The sequence below is a fragment of the Dermacentor variabilis genome, chromosome 8 (genome assembly GCF_050947875.1).
Source record: "Dermacentor variabilis isolate Ectoservices chromosome 8, ASM5094787v1, whole genome shotgun sequence".
Taxonomy (NCBI): Eukaryota; Metazoa; Arthropoda; class Arachnida; order Ixodida; family Ixodidae; genus Dermacentor; species Dermacentor variabilis.
Window position 1 is genome coordinate 2,724,891 of NC_134575.1, and position 19,847 is coordinate 2,744,737.

The 19,847-nt window shown below is 49.0% G+C and overlaps 1 protein-coding gene across 1 annotated transcript in view; it reads left to right on the plus strand.

Moving 5' to 3' along the window:
- LOC142589524 (uncharacterized) overlaps positions 1 to 19,847 on the plus strand; it is a 179,697-nt gene that overhangs the window by 154,061 nt on the left and 5,789 nt on the right. The window contains exons 5-9 of the mRNA XM_075700928.1: positions 5,119 to 5,425; positions 6,658 to 8,084; positions 10,062 to 10,543; positions 11,837 to 12,121; positions 13,844 to 14,265. Of these exons, the coding sequence (XP_075557043.1) occupies positions 5,119 to 5,425; positions 6,658 to 8,084; positions 10,062 to 10,543; positions 11,837 to 12,121; positions 13,844 to 14,265 (2,923 nt within the window). The remainder of the gene's footprint in view (positions 1 to 5,118; positions 5,426 to 6,657; positions 8,085 to 10,061; positions 10,544 to 11,836; positions 12,122 to 13,843; positions 14,266 to 19,847) is intronic.

The following is a 19,847-nucleotide window of genomic DNA, read 5'->3' on the forward strand; positions in this document are numbered from 1 at the left end:
ATTTGTACAGGAGAAGTCTGTGGCAAACCTTGTCAAGCGCTTTAGATAAAGCTAAGAAAATACAGTCGGCAAAAGAAGAACGATCCAAAATTTGATGTAGCTCGTGAGTGAATGAACCCAGTTGTGTTTCACAAGAGAAAGTTTTGCGAAAGCCGTGCTGAGCTAGGGTGAAAAATGAGTTATACTCGAGGAACTTAACAAGGTTAGAAAAATTATATGTTCAAGTAGTTTATAACAGGTAATAGTCAATGAAATGGGACGGTAGTTATTTGCTGAATTTTCGTTACCTGACTTATGTAGGGGAATAACGTTCCCGATCGTCCATTCTTTAGGTAGTGTGGACGTATCTAGGGACTGCTGAAAAAGCTTTGTAAGAATAAGTGAACTAACAGCATTAGTACTTTTTAAGAATTTTGTGTCATTTACGTCATAGCAGGGAGATAAGTTCATATCGAGAGAATTAATTAGTTTTAGGGCACCAGATGTTTCAACAATAATTGGAGGCATTTGTATATAGTCATATTTATGTGTGGCAAGTATAACACTTTTACACTTGGTGGAAACATTTTTGACGTAGGTATCGTTTAAGAGAGTAGCACATTGCTCGTGTGGAAGACGGGACACCGAAGGGGGTTGTCCAAGGCGAGCTGGTCACTAGGGGGATTGATATTCTCCAAAAACTTTTAAAGTTATTTTTGATCATTGACGGAACAGTGGTAGATAAAAATTTATGCTTAGCAACTTTTAATGCAATTATGTAAGTATCAAACGCTAATTTGTAAGTAGCCCACCTCGATTCGGTAGGTGAGCTTTTACCCAGCGAAAAAAACGTTTTTTTTTTTTTTCAGTTGGCAAGTCGCTTGATATGGGAACCATACCAGGGCGCTTGTGGATTTAGAACAATTTTGCGAGTCGGGATATGCGTGTTGGTTAGTTCGTTTAATTTAGCAACGAACAAGTTCCATTTAGTTTGGACTGAACGGTTGCCAAAATGAGGGAGGAAGTCGTGTAGAAGTGAGGTTAATTCTCTGTCAATTGCGTCAAAGTCGGCCTTTTTGTAATCTTCTATAACATTCCGTTGTTAAATGGCTTTGGGACTAGTTGAGTTGAAAGTGAAATGAAGAAGACAATGATCGCTTATGCCAGCTAAATGTGTGATTGAAGATATCAGGTCAGTGTGAGAGGTTAGAATTAAGTCAAGTGCATTTGCTACATTGGCATAGGATTCCGTAGGATCGGTAGCGAGTTGTGAAAGCGAAAAATCGGAAGATGCGTCTAAAAACTGCTTAGCTTGTTGGGAAGAAGGCGACAGCGAGGGTTGGTCATTGTTACGCGTAATGTTTGAAAAGTTGAAGTCCCCGAGGACTACTACGGGCGACGAAGGAAAGCGATTGCGTACTTTATAAATAGTGTCATGGAAATAATTGGCAAATAAACATGACGTAGAGGGTGGGTGGTAGAACACACCTATTAATATGGTTTGATGACCAAGGGTAATGGAAGCCGAGACAGTTTCCAGGGCCCCGATAACGCTGATGGGAGATGAAGGTATGTCTTTTGATACGGCCCAGAAAACACCGCCTCTTCTGTGCGATCGCAACGGTATAAAATGTAGTTCTGTGCACAATGAAAAAGTTCGGTGTCATTGACATGAAATGGCAACCATGTTTCGGTTAAGGCAACGATTTGGGCGTCGCATGAGTCTATTGCTGATGATAAAGGGCCGTATTTGTTAAGAATGCTGCGAACGTTGGTAAACAGCACTGATGTCGCAGGACGTGATGACGGTAGACAGCCACTACCCCACGCGTTTGCTACGATGATGCACGTGTCGTATGTGGTGAATGATTCTCGGCGTTGATTGTGTTGTCGTGATGTGTCACGAATTCTTGAACGGAGGCAGTAGTAGCGTTAAAAAAATAGCACCTTCCATTCAGGTACAACTTGTCGTGGCGAAGCTTGAAAGGCTCAGTAGAAGAAGGCTGGCTTTTACCAAAGTCGAAAAGCTTCCTTCTAGCGATGCGTGTAGCAAGCGAAAAGTCTTCGCTTATAGCCATGCCTTTTTGTTTACACAGGTTCCGCATCGAAAAAAGCCTTTCTTTGGTTTTGAAACAACTGAACTTTATAATTATTGGCCGACACTTATTTGGTGCGAAATGACCAATTTAGTTATTTCTTTATTTAAGATACTTTCAGGGCCCAATGGCACTACAGAAAGGAGTGGGGGAAAATGGCAAGGCGTGCAGCAAACAACAACAAACAAAAATATTACAAGGCGTCTTGTAAAGCGGTCTTGAACGTGTGGTCATCAGCTATGCTGGCGATTGTAGAGGGAAGGTGGTTCCATGCGACACTTGTTCTAGGAACAAAAGAGTCAGTACACAATTTTGTGCAACAAGAACGTAGACCCACCTTGAAGCGATGATCGGTCCTTGAAGATATATAATGAGGTGGATGAAACAGAACTTCCTTCAGCTCGTTGTTATATTAATTAGGTGTGCTCGCTCGATGAGATTGGAAGAAAAGCACTCAAGAACCGAGATAAAGGAATAAAGCATTCAAGAACCGAGTGATTTTTACATTGTTACGAGTTGTTCCTTCTACCGGTCTGGTGTTCTTGTTCTTTCTTCAAGCACTTCTAGTCTTTTGTTCATTCCACTAATTTTAGCGTCTAAGCTTTTCTGTCCGTACTTAACCGTTTTAATATCTGCAGAACATTCAGCTTCTAAAGTGCTATTTCGAAGTGAGCGGTTATGCACATCTTTAATAAAGTCAAAGGGAACCTTCATTTGTTCAACGGGTCATTAGAGAGGGAATCGAGCTCTAAAAGGGATTCGCAACGAGTATGAGGACCGGGGTTAGTTTCGATGTCACCCGAACATGATAGTATAAAAGTCATAGAGAAGCATTCACATAACTTCTCGCGCAATACCCGTGGGCACGGGAACAGTAGCAGACACAGGGAATTAGATCGCTTAGCGTGTAATGATAATTGTGCACCAACCTGCATCACGAAGGAGAAATGATTAAGAGCCATGCTGGTATTACTGTTCGCGTGCCCACGGAAGTTGACTGGTGCAAGTGACGTATTTATATCATCGGCTTCTACTGAAGACGTTGACGATGTGGCAAAACTCGGGTGAACGAGCCCGCCAGGTAAGGGTGCATCCAGAAAAGGTGCCACTTGTCGATGTCGGGGATCAGCATTTGCACGCATGTTGGTTGTGAAGGAGCTATTGGTGTAGCATGGTAATCAGCTGTTAGCCGAACGAAGAGCCCGGCGATAAAGGCCTGCATCACTGAGTGGAAACGATTAAGAGCCATGCCGCTAGCGCTGTTCGCCATCCAGTCTGATATCCCTAACTAGTCTATCGAGATTAAAGGACTTGCACATTCCTACAACCCGGCTTTTTTCTAATAGGTTCAAAATTTTTCTACAGTGCCTCAGAGGCTTTGACACCATACATACCCTTCGGGAGCACAACTCCCCCCTCCTTGACTGCTTCTAAAATTACAAGCTGGTTTTCTTTACAAAAGGTCAAAGTCCTATGTATGGCGGATACTGTTCGATTGGAAGTCGGTTTCGAGACACTCCTGCTAAGACAGGCAACACCTTCCAACAGGCACCTGTCATGGTGATCCTGCGGAGCCTTCTTCGCCACCCGCCGCTTCAGAGCAGCCAGTTCATGTGCAGGAACTTGATGCTCGACGCTGTACTTCGGACCTTTACCAAGCAGGGCGGTCACGTCTTCGGAGATGTTTGCGTTTCCCAGCACAAGCGGCATGGTTCCTTATACCTGACCAGTCCTCGTACCGTTCGATGCTCTAAGAAAATGACCAGCCATGTGGTTCCAGTAGTACTCCGTCAACTGATGAGAGGCACGTCTAGCAGACTTCAAATCCTTTTCGGCATGCCATTCTGTAGTTCCAGCAAAACACTCACTTCCTGAAATGAAGAATCACTCATCAGTTACGTCGTGGCGACTACCTGCCGGGCAAGATTCATCGGCTTTTGTATCAAGCGAGGCTTGATCCCTTTGGAAGTGAGTGCACTGCTTGGGTGTGTTGTTCCGCCGCGGATTCACATTAAGCGCCTATGCAAAATTCTCCGGGCAGAGTTGTGGCGCCAAGTTCGACTGTTCAACGATTGGCTTCGCATCATATGCTTTACATCATATGCATTATCCTTTACCTCCTTTCAAGGAGATAAAGATCCTGGGGAGGAGCCAACACCAGACTGCACGCGAACTGATGGAGGCATATCACATAAAAAAGAAAGGCGAAGCCTGTGTTAGTGACACTTCCATTAGGCTGTTTCAATCGCAGATAGATTTTATTTATATTTGGTTGCCCCGCTAGGCTGTTGAGTGTTCTTGTTGCTACGTTCTACGCATGTTCTATTGGTCTATATATTGCCACGGGTTGCCGTGAATAAACCAGCTGAAAGTTACCGCCCGTGTCGCTTTTGTGTTCTCTTCCGCTGTCCTCGTCTTTATTTGCGGATTCTCTATCAGCGGCGCTGCTACCGCGATGCTGATAATATTAGCAACCAGTATGGACAGTCTGATATTAACGTGTCATTATGGGCCAACTGAATTAAACAATTTCGTCACGACTCAACGCAAAAGGGCATCCCGTAGCTTCCTATCGTGATATAGCCCTTGTATGGAAAGAGTTCTACCGTTTGTCACAGCCGTTGAGTGGTCGCTCAGGCCCTGGTGATGTATGTAGCCATTGTCCTGGTTACATACATCAGGTAACATATGTAAAAAAATGGTGACTTGTGTATTTCTGTTCTTAACTTTACAGCGTTACTTTCTAGTCACCACTTACGTGTCCAAGTTCGAATCTGTGTGGTATGTTTTGCACAGTAGCAGTTTAGGCACGGATTTGGTCCTTGGTCCCTGAAAGGAAGGAAAAGCCCTTGTTATCTGCAAAATAGTCATCCAGCCGAGAACGACCAGCCGAGCCAAAGGACGCGTAACGACGTTATCATCACTGTGCCTGCCCTGTTTCATTTCCTTAGGAGACTTGAATCTGTTCAGTGTCGGCAAAGTTGTTTCGCCCTGCCTTGAGCCATGTAAATTTAGGCCATTATGTGCTGGTCGCCTCCCGCAGGTCGTCCGTGACGGCCTGTTCTCCAACATGAGCGAGCTGGCGACGCTTGAGCTGGACCGCAACCTGCTGTCCGAAGTCGTGGGCTCGCCATTTCCGGAGTCTCTCACACGGCTCAGCCTAGCGCACAACCTGCTCGAGCACCTGCCGCGGAACGCGCTGCGCAAGCTGCACTCTCTCGCCGCGCTTTTCCTCGGAGGAAACCTGCTGAAGACCTTGCCGGCCACCTGGTTCTTGCCCACGCGCCACCTGGATCAGTTGGACCTTAGCCGAAACCTCATGGATCGCCTGCCCGAGAAACTGTTCAATGGTCAGTGCGGCAGGGGTTAGGCTTAAAATGACCAGACGTCCTCATTTAGGCGCGGTACCACTGTTTCGATGGCACCGTGTTTCGTCCTACCATGATTCATAGGAGGCCGAGACAGTACGTGAGCTCGCGTTTCCCGCTTGAGGAGCTCGTGGCCGTGTATTCGCACTGCAATATTGAGGAATGCAAGTGTGTTTGTTTTTGTCGCTCCGCAACGGACCGCAAGCTGTAGAAGAAGGATGGTTGGAAAAGTTGGCAAGTCGGATCTGTAGTGGCTTGCAGTCGTTCTTTTCATGTAGGTGAATATGCGTCGACATCATTCACAGAGCAGTTAATCTTACACCGCACTCGAACCAACCTGTGATAGCACTCGGTCTGCCAGCCGTTCACGCATTGGAGCTCCTTGCGAATGTGTACGCGGGCCATGCCACATGGGGTCCACTCAGGTCAAGTCAAGTTTATTGCGACGGTCTTGTTGGAGTTACCTGGTAATAGTATTACAGAAGGAGGTCCCAGAGTTCTGAAAGAACTGCCAAGGGGCCTCCTATGACTACATAAATGGGGTTATTATACAAAAACAGCAAAGAAGTACGGTCATGTGAACAACTAATAAAATATTAATTAGGCAAGTTGATTATCTATAGCAGGAAATTCGATACATACCTTAATGGTAACGCTATCTATTGAAAAACATGAAAAATAAACGAGAGCATGTGAAGAATCAGAATAACGACGAATATTAACGAGAATAAACAACCCGACATCAGCGACCAAACTCGTTGCATCATCAATAATATTAATTACTTAGACAAAAACAAAAGGTATTAATCGTAAGCTCGTCACGTATTAATCAGACTTGTTTCCGCTGCCCTCTGTCAGATAATTTCTAAGGCATTGAACCTATAGAGCTACCCATATGTAGAAATGATAAGTGTTTGCAGGTGCTGAACTATCAATAGTAGTCAGCGTATGGTGAGCACCTAACTACGGTCATGGGGATTGCTTTGCCGTGCGTTGGTTGGCTATTTCTAACCTTGCCACACTCACTTACCAAACGCAACAATCTCCTACGTAATAAGCCTGTAAAGTATAGTACGGTGTACGCGGCTTTACAAGCAGACAATGCTCAATTTCTTGCGAAGTCATTTTGTCCTGCTAGAAACAATTTTCTGCGTGTTCGTACGTTGATCGTGTCACTTTGCATTGTACAAGCGGCACGCAATGTCTGGTCGCAGGTTCGGTGTACCTGCGCGACCTGCACATGGAGTTCAACTTCATCACCGAGCTTCCAGTGGGCCTGTTCCGCAGCGTCTCCGTGGAGCGGCTCTCGCTGGCCAACAACAGGATAGCTAGCATCGCAGAACACGTCTTCGGTGGGCTCGAGTCTGTGCTCGTCGTGCTGGACTTGAGCTTCAACCTGTTCAGCCGCTTCCCGGACGCAGCCCGAGCGCTCATGTCGCTTTCGGTGCTCTACCTTCGCGGCAATTCGCTCACTTCGCTCGAACCGGCCGACGTGCAGAGCTTCAGAGCCACGCTTGAAGTCCTAGACCTTTCTGGGAATCGGTTCGACCGCGTTCCGTCCAGTGCCTTACGGACAACCGAGCGCTTGAGCCGCCTAAGTCTGCAGGACAATCGCATACAGACACTCCGTGGCAAAGACTTCGAGTCGTGGGCTCGAAACCTGACAACACTCAGCTTGGCCAATAACGGCATCCGAACCCTGTCCAAGGATACGTTTGTCCACCTGCCACGGCTCAGAGAGCTGAAGCTGTCCTTCAACGGCATCCACTTTATAGACCACCACGTGTTCCTGCCGCTCAGGCCCACACTCGAAGTCTTGGAACTCAGCTCCGCGCTGGGGCAGCGCTTCCTGCCGCTGGAGCTCATTCGCCATATGAGGCGCGTCCAGTGGCTCCAGCTGGACCACAACCAGATGCTTAACCTCACCGACTCGTACCTGCAGGGCTTGCCATCGTTGGTACACTTCGACTTAGAAGGCAACAGGATTGGATACATTACTCCAGGCTTCTTCAAAGAGCCTATTCACCAGAGGCTCAACAGGGTAGTGCTCGCTCACAACGCCCTCACTTCGCTGGACACTGGCACGTTCAAAAACTTGTCCAGGCTCGCAAACGTCGTGCTTCTGGGAAACAGGATACGCGTCTTGAGACGCGGCGCCTTCAAAGACCTTCCAAGGCTTCATAATATCGTTCTGTCAAGAAACAGGATCGACACCATAGAGGCGGGTGCGTTCAACAATGTCTCCAAACTCTCGAGCCTTCTGCTGCAGTACAACAACCTGACGTCGTTCAGCCTGGATTGCCTCTGCGGATCCAGAAGCGGTGCTCTCTTCTTGAACCTGTCGCAAAACTCCTTAGTTTCTCTTCACGCTAACTCAGATGACGAAGATTCGCTGTCCAATGAGACACGTGACTACGGCGTGCATACTTTAGATGTTAGCCACAATCAGCTGGCCGAAATTGACGACGTTTTCCTGACCAGCGTGGGCTCTTCCTTGCTCAATTTGCATGTGTCCAACAACAAGATTTCAAGACTCATTGGTCTCTTCGAGACACTCGACGTTCTACAGACCTTCCATGCAGATCATAATGTTATTTCCAACGTCAGCTTCGGCGCTTTTCAAGAGTCACCGGATCTGCAGGTATTGCCACATTTTATCATCATTTGTTTGATTTTCTTGTAAGAAACTCCGCCGGTCCATTAAGTGCAAGCAATATGTGGAGGTGGGAGAAAGGGGAGGGTGCCACTGTAGGCTATGAAGAGACCAATATTCTTACACACACTTTCGAATAGCCCGAAAAAACTGCAAAGAAAACTGTTTTAAGCTCCTACGAAAATTAACTGCTATTGTTGGATGAAAAGTGAAGTGTGAAGTACCGCCTACATAATGCGTAGTCCCTTGCTTTGTGAGATTCAGGAGGTTATGCTCGCCTGCATTTTGTACTGTAAGATGCTGCATTCCGTAATCGCTGTCAATAAGAATGGTGGATTAAGTCTTTGAAGCCATACAAATAGCGTTCATGTATGGCGCAAGGGTTAAAAGCCGGCACAACGCGAAGTTTAAAGATGAATTGTTTACTGCATAACAAAATTGACAATAGAGTGCTTGACCTAAGGATACACGATGGCGCCGTCTGCTGGCAGTGCCCCGTTGACATGTTATGACGGGTAACGCGGTGTGTTTCTCTAAATTCGCCTGCCATCGCTCAAGTGAAACACCGCGCAGGTGACCACCTGTAAACTTCTGCGAGTGAGGTCTTCAAAACCAGGGAAGTTGTTCACTGCCAAGTTATGGTCCTGGGCAGACCCGAAAGCTCATAATGCTTTATAGATGTTCTCTCTTCACAAAATACAACGCGTGGTCACTTCGTGTCTATACGTCGCAACGTGGACCACCACACCGGCATTTTGCGCGAAAGGAGCAATTTCCTAGAGAATACACGATGTTTAAGTAGAACACAATAAAATGGTATACATTACTCTCACGACAACTTCGAACTTCCACGTAGCTCATAAATGATTCATCATTTGCGGTTTTAAATTATTCACTTCTGTAAACGACGAAATCTAAACCGAGAACTGTCAAATTTACATCTGCTTAGCAGAAAGCCTGAGCATTAGCTGTCCGCAAAATTACCACAATATATTTAGCGTTGTAGTATAATTCTGGACTGTTCGAGGGAGGCTTTATTAAACTGTTAACAGGAACACATTTTGGAGGAAACATGGTTTGACTGCTGCTCAACTTCACGACTTTAACACGTAAGTTAAAGCAAATATTTGAAAAGATAAGCTTTCTTTTTATTAGCTACCTGTAGTTTTTAATTAGCTACCTGTACATTGAGATTCCGAGTGGGCAATGTCCTCACCTTTAAATAATCTACCTTCCGCTCTCGTTTCTTTAAACAGTACTTTCTATTTTTTTAAAGCGCATAAAACACGGTATATTGCAAAACCGTCTGATTTTCATATTGTCGCAAGGCTTCATGCCAAAAATATATCGAGCAAAGCTAGAAAATCAAGAACCTACAGGACAAAAGTGCAGTTCGCTTGTCCTGCTTCCTCGCATTTTTTTTATTTTGTTTATGAATGCGCGGTAAATACATGATCTACGCATTTGCACCGTGTGGTGTACCTTTAGTGAGAGCATGGTGACATATTAATTCATTTTAGCATTTAATTTTGTCAACAGTTTCTTCTCAGAAAACCACGCATGGTTTTCTGAGAATAAACTTTAGTTTGAAGTTAACGCTCGTCCTGTCTGGTCTCCCTTTCTTCTGTGCCCGTTTTTTGCGCTTCAAGTCAAGTATGCGGTTAAGGCTTCCACAGCGTTTTTAAAATCACTCGTTCTTTATTCCGCTTCTCTACTTCCGACGTGGCCAGCACATAGAATTAAAAACGAGGGCCAGCGCGGCAGCTTCGTCCACGTGATCCCTCATGCTACGTCACGCCGACAGCATCGCCTGTCTTTCCAGTAGTGGCCCTCGCCCCCGATACGATGCAATTAGAGTAAGGCGACTTGGCGTAGAGTTACCATTAGTCCGATTGAAGTGGTTTAATTATAATAACGATTTGGGAAAAAAGTCAGTGCCTAACATTGATCTCAACGTGGTCGCAGGTGATCCTCTTGAGCGACAACAGGATTGAATCCATCGACGAATTTGCATTTGGGAACTTGACGAGGCTGCGTGTTGTCGACCTCAGTCGCAACCGGATCGCATCCATCCCAGAGGACGCTTTCCAGAATACGGCTCTAGAGCGTCTCAACCTCTCTTTCAACAACCTGACGCACTGCAGCTCTTTCACAGCCATCAAAGGCACACTTCGTGTCCTTGACCTGTCTGGAAACCGCATCTCCAGCATCGGCGCCCATCATTTCGATGGTTTCCGAAGCATCTTGGCACTCAACCTCTCTCGGAACCAGTTAATCATCATCGACGAAGACTCGCTCAGCGGTCTGGGCCAGCTGATGCACTTGGACCTGGCGCACAACCCGCTGTTCACTGTGAACAGAGCCTGTCTCCAACCGCTAAAGACTCTGGACTCCCTCAAGTTGAGAAACTGCAGCCTGGCGAGACTTCCGCCATTCCACTTGAAAAGGTGAATGTCACTGACTTACACACGAGCTAACCCGAAGTTGCCGCCCCGCGACACCAGCGCCGATCTCTCCAATAGCCGGCAAATTCGAACGCCGCGCCTAGGAAGCGACCGGCCGCCCGTTTGCGTTGAAGGGGGTGCTGCTATGCTGGTGGCCGCCATTCCGCGATGACAAGCGCGGCCTCGCCGTCCCGCAAGCCTGACACACAGAATCTTTGTGCGTTCAGCGTTGCCTAGAAAACATGAAACGCCAAGATCCAGCCGTGAAATTTTGCATATTCTACGTAAATACGTGGATGCGACGTGCGCCGGGGTGGCGCAAAGTGATATTGCGCGTTTTTCTTTTCACCGGCCTTCTTTCCATGCGTGCAGCGTAGTAAATTGAGTCAGCCTTACGTGCACAGTACGGTCCTTCCGAAACGTCGGCGACGATGGAAAGAGTAAATGTCCTTGGTATTTTCCGCGAGCTGCATCCGCGGTCTTCAAGCCTGTGAGGCGGCCGTGTGTCATAAGAACAGCAGCCGGACTACACACGAATGGCTACTGTGCGCTGCATATCATTAGTTTGGTCCGGTGCCGTTTACGCCTTTGCAAATATCTGTACTAATAGCACGTATCTGCTTTCGACACAACGATGATTGATCATTGCGTTAAATACGAGTATGCTGCTTCACACTAAGTGATGCTAAGCGCTTTTGAACTACGTAAGATTGAAACGCAAGGTCGAGGGGGGAGGGCAAACTGCTTGACGCGTGCTTTTTGACACGTGCAACTGTGTTAAAATTGCATAACAGGAATTTAGGTGATGCAGTCGCATTGTTGAAGTACTTGAACGCAGTGAGACGTGACCACTGTGCGTGAAAAGTTGTTCATAAATCTGATATGAATACATTCAGCCGAGACGATATCACTGTAGCTACTGAATTGGAGCGCACGACCGGTTAATCGATGTAAACATGGAAGCGGTTACTAGACTCCGTGCAGTACCAAAAGTGTTACCTGCTTCAAAGCTATTCAAGAAACCTGTGCCTTCTCATGATGCCTGGTATAGCATATAGCGAGATGACTATAAGCACGCAGAGCCACCTACCGATGGGTCATATAAAATGGAAAGAAACACATTATTCAGAGGCGACAAGGAGTGAAGCATGTCGGTGACCTCAGCAAATTTCAAGTTAATGTACGTATATGCATTTTATCCAAGACAACTGTAATTGCGAAGTACCGGGGCAGATCTTCCTGCACTCCACTAATTAGGCCGTCGGTGATGACGGTACCACCATCTTCACCCCCCAGGTTGTTGACGCTGGATGTGGCGGAGAACTTCCTGTTCAACCTGTCTTCCGACGCATTCCGCCACCTGAGAAGCCTCCGGGAGCTGGATGTGTCCCGCAATCTGCTCGAGTCGATGCCCCGCCACCTGTGGCAGTTTCTGCCCCTGCTCCGCACGCTGGACTTGTCGGGCAACCCAATCTCCTCGATGGCAACCGACAGCTTCGCCGGCGCCCATGGCCTCCAGTCTCTAGACATCAGGCGTCTGCAGCTCAAGTTCCTAGACCCCAGATCACTACACGGTCTCAGGTTTGCTTGTTGCTGTCACTCTTGTCTCAACGTGGCTGCAGGAGGGAGGAAGGGCGTACTCATGTAAAACACCGGCCCAAGACGCGCTGCTCCCCTGTTGCATGTGACTGGCCGTTGAACTCCGCCTGTTACAATGGCGGTATTCTTGGACGATCACTTTCGGGGATTATTTCAAGGCGATTGACATTCTTAGGCACCTTTTGCTTCTATTCTTCACACACTTATTGGTGTCTATCTGTCCATCTCCCTAACCGTTTTTCCGTCAACTTAGGTCACCGGGTAGTCGATGGACTAATGAGCATCGGGCTGCTGTGCAGAGAAAACCGTGTTGGAAACCAAGCGTCGAGCCAACTTGGGTCGCTGCTTGTGCGACACTGGGCATGTGCCGCTTTTCGACGGACCTCTTTTACGCAAACTTGAGTGACTGGGTATTCCAACAATCTTGTCTGAATATATACTCTCGTGCGCGCCACGCGCGGACTTGGCAGCGATGACACTGGATGGCGCAGCGTGCCCAGAGGTGTACGCGAGAGAGGAGCCCGGCTGCAAACACTTTTCATACATGAAGCTTCCGGTGGTGGCAGTGTGGTGCGTCGCTACATTGCTTCAATGCTTATTGCATTACCATCGGCATTCACCGTGAAATTGGATCTGCCGGAATTTTTCTTTCGCGAGATTTAGCGCAATTAGCGTCTGCCTGCAGCATTCCTTGTACTGTGCTTAGGAGCGTGCGCGACACATTCCTAAGGATGCTGTTGCTCGTAGACGCCAATGCGCCCTGCGCTAGTCACGCCACACTTCGCAAAGGTGTCGCCGAAGGTGATCGTCCGAAAACACAGCCCCAGATTTCTCACTACTTTTGTGCACGTGCTGGCTACACTCACGACGTAATTTTCTTTCCGCTAGCTTTGCTGGTTGTTGAACTCACACTTCTAGCTCAGTTGAAATGAAGTAAATTTCATTCTCTGTACAGTCGCGCTGCTAATACGCGGCCATCTATTTTTGTCGTCGATCTGCTAGCTCTTGTCGACCCTACAGGCGCATCAGTATTCAACGCGCGCCACCTGTCTGGTCGTTGTGAGATATGCCGATGCCTCAATATATCGGCTCTGAAATCGTATGGTTTATGTGTCATCCTAGTGGCTATTGCTTAGCAATATTGGGGAAAATCCAGCACAAAAATGCTGTAGAAGGATCGACATTTGGGCGAGTTGGTACTGGTTGAACATCTTGAGGGGGCAGCGCGAAAAAACGACGACAGAAGGCAGGAACACGCGCTGTCCTGTGTGTTCCTGCCTTCTGTCGTCGTTTTTTCGCGCTGCCCCCTCAAGATGTACAAAAATGCTGTTCGTGGGTGTACGGAGCTGTAGCCATATATAGGGCACTGTGGTCATCAGTACTGGGCAAGAGATAATGCGCAAGAACAGGCAGAAACACAAGAAATATTTCAACACCAAGAAGCTAGGAAAGCGGGAATAATCAGGCGAAAAGTTCGTAGGAGACGGGGGCTGTCACGAAAACCAGCAGTCTGACATGTCGAAACAAAGGACAGTACTACGGGAACCTTTGGAGTTGCACTTTTCGATATCCTTGAGCCTATGTAGGTGTGTCGGTTTTGAACTCTGTAGAGGGCAGAGCAGAGCTGAAAAAAAAAACGTCGCAGGTGATGCACGATATATAGGTGTATGGTACTCAATGTCCACCCACTCGTCTTTGTCGTAGGTTTCTGAAGAGTCTTCGCACGACCAGCTACGGGTCGGTGCGTTCGTTCCGGCTCCAGGAGCTTGTGTCACAGCTGCAGTCGCTCCGTCGAGTTCTGGTCGAAGTGGAGGAACCGGTGCTCTCGCACCAGCTCCAGTGGGCGTTCGGCGCCAAGCTCAGCGAACTCACAGTCACGGGGCGTCAGCTGCGCGTCGTCTTTCCCGATGCCCTGCTCGGCCTACACGGCAGCCACGAGTTGGTGCTGAGGCTGACCGGTACCAGCATCCGGCGCCTTCCCGCAGGCCTACTTCGCTACCTGGCCGACGTGCGCTACCTGACGCTGGACCTCCGCGACAACTTGCTCTCGTCCATCGGACCCGAGGTCCTGAGGCCGCCGGGCGGCGAGGACCTGGGCTACTGGAGAGGCACGCAGCACTTGGCAGGTGAGGGATCCAGCTTTCACGCACAGGCACCGTCACAGCGGCATCTCAACAGGCGCCGCGTTCCTGCCGAAGCTTGACTGCATCGTTGCCGCATTCCACATTGCCTCTATGTACGTCCTTGGTGTGGTGCGCGGAGCCATAGAAAGCAAGATAAAGTTCACTTCTTATATTTGCTGAGAAATCTCTGCGATTCTAGGTACGGTTAGGCATTAGTAGTGTAGAAACGGTAGTACGCCGATACGCAACGCACTGCGACTTTAGTTGACATACTGGTGTCATACATCATGTAATAATACATTCTAGGCCGAGGCAGCCAGCGTACACGCCTTTCTACCAATGGCTTAACGAAGTATAAGTGTGACATATACGAGGTTTCGTTTTTATTAAAAGCGAAGCATTTGGTGGCGAACATTTGCAACATTGACAGTATCTATCTACCTATCTATCTGTCCGCCTATGCCTTAGTGCTCTCATAGTCGTTTCGTTAGCTAGGTATGTACCAAAATTGGCATAGTATGACGAGAGCGTATGATGAACGTAAATGACGGTCATGACATGAATATTGTTACGGGGGGAAAAGAGGACAAGGTCGTCGATGGTGTAGGCGACGAAGTGACAACAGCCTCTCGGAATTCTCGGCTGCTGTTTATATATGCCTTGTACATACATACCCGTGACATTTTGGCGGACGTGCGGGGTACGCGTCTTCGCCACGAAGATCCGCAGCGGACGTCTCACCCAGCCTAGGACCATGCTTCCAATGGAAGGCGCCGCATCTGCAGCTGCAATGCCGACTACGCATACCCAGTGCGTCGCTCTAGCTCAGCCGCAAAACCCCGGCAAGTTCACTGACCTCGATGGTGTTGACGTTGAAGAATGGTTGAAGATGTATGAGCGCGTCAGCAAGGTGAGTAGGTGGGATCCGACCATAATGCTGGCCAGTGTGTTCTACCTCGACGGAACACCACGAATGTGATTTTACGAACACGATGAAGAGCTAACCAGCTGGGACTTCTTCAAAGAAAAGCTGTCCGACATTTTTGGCAATCCGACTGGTCCACAACTAGCCGCCAAGCAACAACTCGCCATGCGTGCCCAAACTGCTACCGAGACGTATGTCTCCTACATTCACGATGTCCTAGGCATCTGTAATAAAATCGACACGTCCATGCCAATGGCGGACAAGGTTGGACACATTATCAAAGGCATCGCGGACGACGCATTCAACCTTCTGGTCTTTAGAAACTTGTCGACTGTCGACGCCATCATGAAGGAATGCCGCTGCTTCGAGCAGGCGAAGAGTCACCGTATATACAATCAGTTTACACGGCTTTGACATACTCCAGCGACCTCTTTCTGTACCGACCACACCGACCAATCTAGCTCTCCACCACCAAGAGGAAACGTGACCCGAATTGTACGCCGCAAACTCCAAGCAGCGTTTCCTGCCTCGCCTCAACAGACGTTGTGGAAGAACACCGCTGAGACGATATCGCTATCCAGTCCGTGGTTCGCCAGGAAATCTCTAATATGGGTCTTCCCAGCGCCTGCTCCTTGGGTCGCCCTGACACCCGCCCTGCTCCTATGTCTCGGTCCTATCGCAGTCCACCTCACAGTGTCCGTTATTCCTACACTACCAGGAATCGATCCGACTGGCGTACACCTGATGACAGGCCGATCTGTTTCTGCTGCGGCCGAATCGGTCACGTTTTCCATCACTGCCGGAGCCGTTGGCCGTCCCCTCCCGGAACACCTTCCGGAATTCAAGTTCGCCCCGAAGTTCTTCACCCCGTCGCTTCTACGACGCTTCCGACGCCACTACATCGACTGGTCGCTATGCTCGCTCGCCCTCGCCTCAACGTCGCCAGCCACGTCCGCCCCAGCTTCACCGCTCGCCCGCGCCAACCTACCCAGGACCGTCCCAACAGGAAAACTAGGCGATGTGACACGTCGAGGTGGTGCTGCAATGTCGGATTCGCCGCAAAATCCTGCTTCGACGCTGTTTACGAGAAATAAGCTTATTGACGTCCAAATGATGGCACACCCGTCACAGCCCTCATAGATACCGGAGCACACATATCGATTATGACCAGCCGGCTCCGCCGCCATATAAAGAAAATTGTTACGCCTGCCGTTACTCGGTTCGTACGAATCGCCGACGGTAGCACGGTGACCGTGTTCGGAATGTGTACTGCATGTGTGAGCATTTCCGGCCACCATACTGTCGTCCTTTTCACTGTGCTTTACCAATGCCCCCATGACCTCATTCTAGGCCTAGACTTCCTTTCCGCCCATTCAGCGCTCATCGATTGTTCCTCAAGTACTGTGCGTCTTGACCTGCCTCAACTGGACGTTCCTCCAACACCACTCGCAATTCGCCTAAGACCGATTGATTTTGTCAACGTCCCACCACAGGTCTTGACATACATCGAAATGTCGCCTTCTGCGCCAGTTCCCCATGGTGATTACATCTCCGCTCCCATAACTGCCATCGTTCTCACCCACAGCATTACTGTCCCGCATACAATACTGAGGGTCACAGACAACCGCACGTACCTCTCTGTGGTGAATTTCGGGCTCGCTAAGCAAATTCTGCCTAAGGATATCACCCTGACTACAATCACTGCTTTAGAAGTTAGTTGCATTGAGACTTTTCTCGTCGACGCTTCCTGTGAGCCTTTCCGGTCTGCCAAGTGTACTGACAACGACATTCGGAAAGTGATCTTCCCGAATCTCACTCCTGCGGAGACTGAACAATTGTGCAGTCTATTACTTTCCTACAAGGATATATTCGACCTGAACAAACGACCCTTAGGCCAGACGTCACTTGTCAGACATCGTATAGATACAGGCAATAATCCACCTATCCATCGGAGACCCTACCGAATTTCAGCTTCGGAGCGTCACGCCATCAAAACGGAAGTAGACAAGATGCTAGCGAAAGACATCATAAAGCCATGTTCAAGTGCCTGGGCGTCTTTTGTCGTGCTGGTCAAAAATAAGGATGGCTCATGGAGATTCTGCGCCGACTACTGCCACCTCAACCGCATCACGAAGAAGGACGTCTACCCACTACCTCGTATCGATGACGCCCTCGATTGTCTATACGGTGCACAGTATTTTTCGTCTATCGACTTACGGTCCGGATATTGGCAAATCGCTGTCGATGATCTAGATCGTGAAAAGACCGCCTTTGTAACGCCTGATGGTCTTTACCACTTCAAAGTTATGCCTTTTGGGCTATGCAACGCTCCGGCTACCTTTGAGCGTATAATGCACTCATTACTCCAAGGCTTCAAGTGGTCGACTTGTCTCTGGTACCTAGATAATGTTGTCGTGTTCTCGCCCTCATTCAGCACACACATTGAGCGCCTTTCAGCTGTACTTGCCGTTTTTCGCAAGGCCGGTCTACAGCTCAACTCCAAGAAATGCAACTTCGGCCATCGTGAGATTACTGTTCTTGGACATGTCGTCAATGCAACTCTCATCCGACCGGACCCAGAGAAAATTCGCGCCGGGAAAAATATCCCTGTTCTACGTTCTGCAAAAGATGTCCGAAGTTTTGTGGGCCTCTGCTCTTACTTCCGCAGCTTTGTTAAAAATTTTACCACCATAGCACGCCCTCTCACAAATCTCCCGAAGAAAAGTGTGTCGTTTTCATGGGGATCCTCTCAGACCACCGCCTTTTCTCGCCTTACCACCATGCTCACCACGCCACCGATTGCAGGACACTTCGCTACTTCAGCCCCTACAGAGGTGCGCATCGATGCCAGCAGCCACGTAATCGGTGCCGTCTTGGCACAAGTTCAACACGGCCAAGAACGTGTCATCGCTTACGCTAGCCGTCTTTTGTCACCTGTGGAGCGGAACTGCTCTGTTATATACCGAGTGCGAATGTTTGACCGTTGTGTGGGCAGTGGCAAAATTTCGCCCCTATATATACGGCAGGCCCTTTTCTATTCTAAGGGACCACCACGCGCTCTGTTGGCTTTCATCCTTAAAAGATCCCTGTGGGATCTTTGCGGCTAGAAGAGTATTCCTATTCGGTGGTGTATAGGTCTAGTCGCCTAGACAAGGACGCCGACTGTTTGTCCCGTTACCCTGTACACACCCCCGCCAACGCCGACATGGATGGTTCCGAAAATGTTCTTTCCATTTGCCATCTTTTGGACATGGCCAATGAGCAACGCCATGACACTACTTTGAGGACTCTCATTTACCGAATGGATTTTGCTCCTACTGATCCATCGCTGCGGTGGTTCGTTCTCAACGACGGGACATTGTACCGATGCAGTTTTCATCCTGACGGTCCTCCCCTTCTCCTTGTCGTTACTCAACACCTCCGCTCAACCGTACTTCAGGAGCTTCATGACGCCTAAATTGCCGGACACCTTGGCTTTGCTCGCACTTACGACCGCGTGCGCCGCCGCTTCTACTGGCCCGGCCTCGCACGCTCCATACGGCGCTATGTAGCTGCTTGCAAGCCCTGTCACCATCGCAAAAAGCCAGCAACACTTCCTGCCGGCTACTTACGGCCGATCAATATTCCACCTGAGCCGTTCTTTCGCCTGGGTTTGGATCTCCTTGGCCCTTTCCCCGAGTCCAGCTCCGGCAACAGGTGGATCGCTGTCGCTACTGATAACGCGATGCGCTGTGCCATCACTCGGGCCCTTCCCACGAGCTGCGCAACCGACGTCGCAGATTTCCTACTCCGGGATGTCATTTTAGTACATGGCGCCCCGCACTGACCGAGGCCGCACTTTCCTCTCCCAAGTCATCGCGGATATCCTACGCTCACCTTCTACCAGGCACAAGATGGCCACCTCCTATCATCCCCAGACCAACAGCCTTACTGAGCGACTTAATCGGACCATTACCAACACGCTATCGAAATACGTTTCACCCGACTACAAGGACTGGGATGTGGCGCTGCTCTACGTCACGTTCGCCTATAATTCATCACGCCACGGCACTGCTGGGTATTCCCCCTTTTACTTACTCTTCGGTCGTGACCCTGTATTACCATTGGACGCTTCACTTCCCTTGATACAGGATTCGAGGACCGAGTATGCCCGCGATGCCATCGCCCACGCTGACAATGCACGCCGGCTTGCCCGTACTCGTCTGTTGGCATCGCATGCATCTCAACGACACGCTTACAATCGGGGCCATCATGACACATATTTTTCACCAGGCTCTGTCGTGCTACTTTGGTCCCCTTGCCGCCGAGTGGGGCCCTCCGAGAAGCTCCTTGCGTGCTACAAAGGCCCTTACCGTCTTCTACGTCAAGTGGCCAATGTCACTTACGAGATAATCCCCGAGACCTCTGTCATGCCACTTGGTTCTACCTCACCTGACGTCGTACACGTCTATCGGCTTAAGCCTTACTACGCCCTTAGCGGCGGCCCCGTCTGACCCCCGTCTGAGAAAAAGCACCGTCCCGGTGCTTTTTCTGCCGGGGGTCGTGTTACGGTGGGAAAAGAGGACAAGGTCGTCGATGGTGAAGACGACGAAGTGACAGCAGCCTCTCGGGATTCTCGGCTGCTGTTTATATATGCCTTGTAAATACATCTTGTAAATAG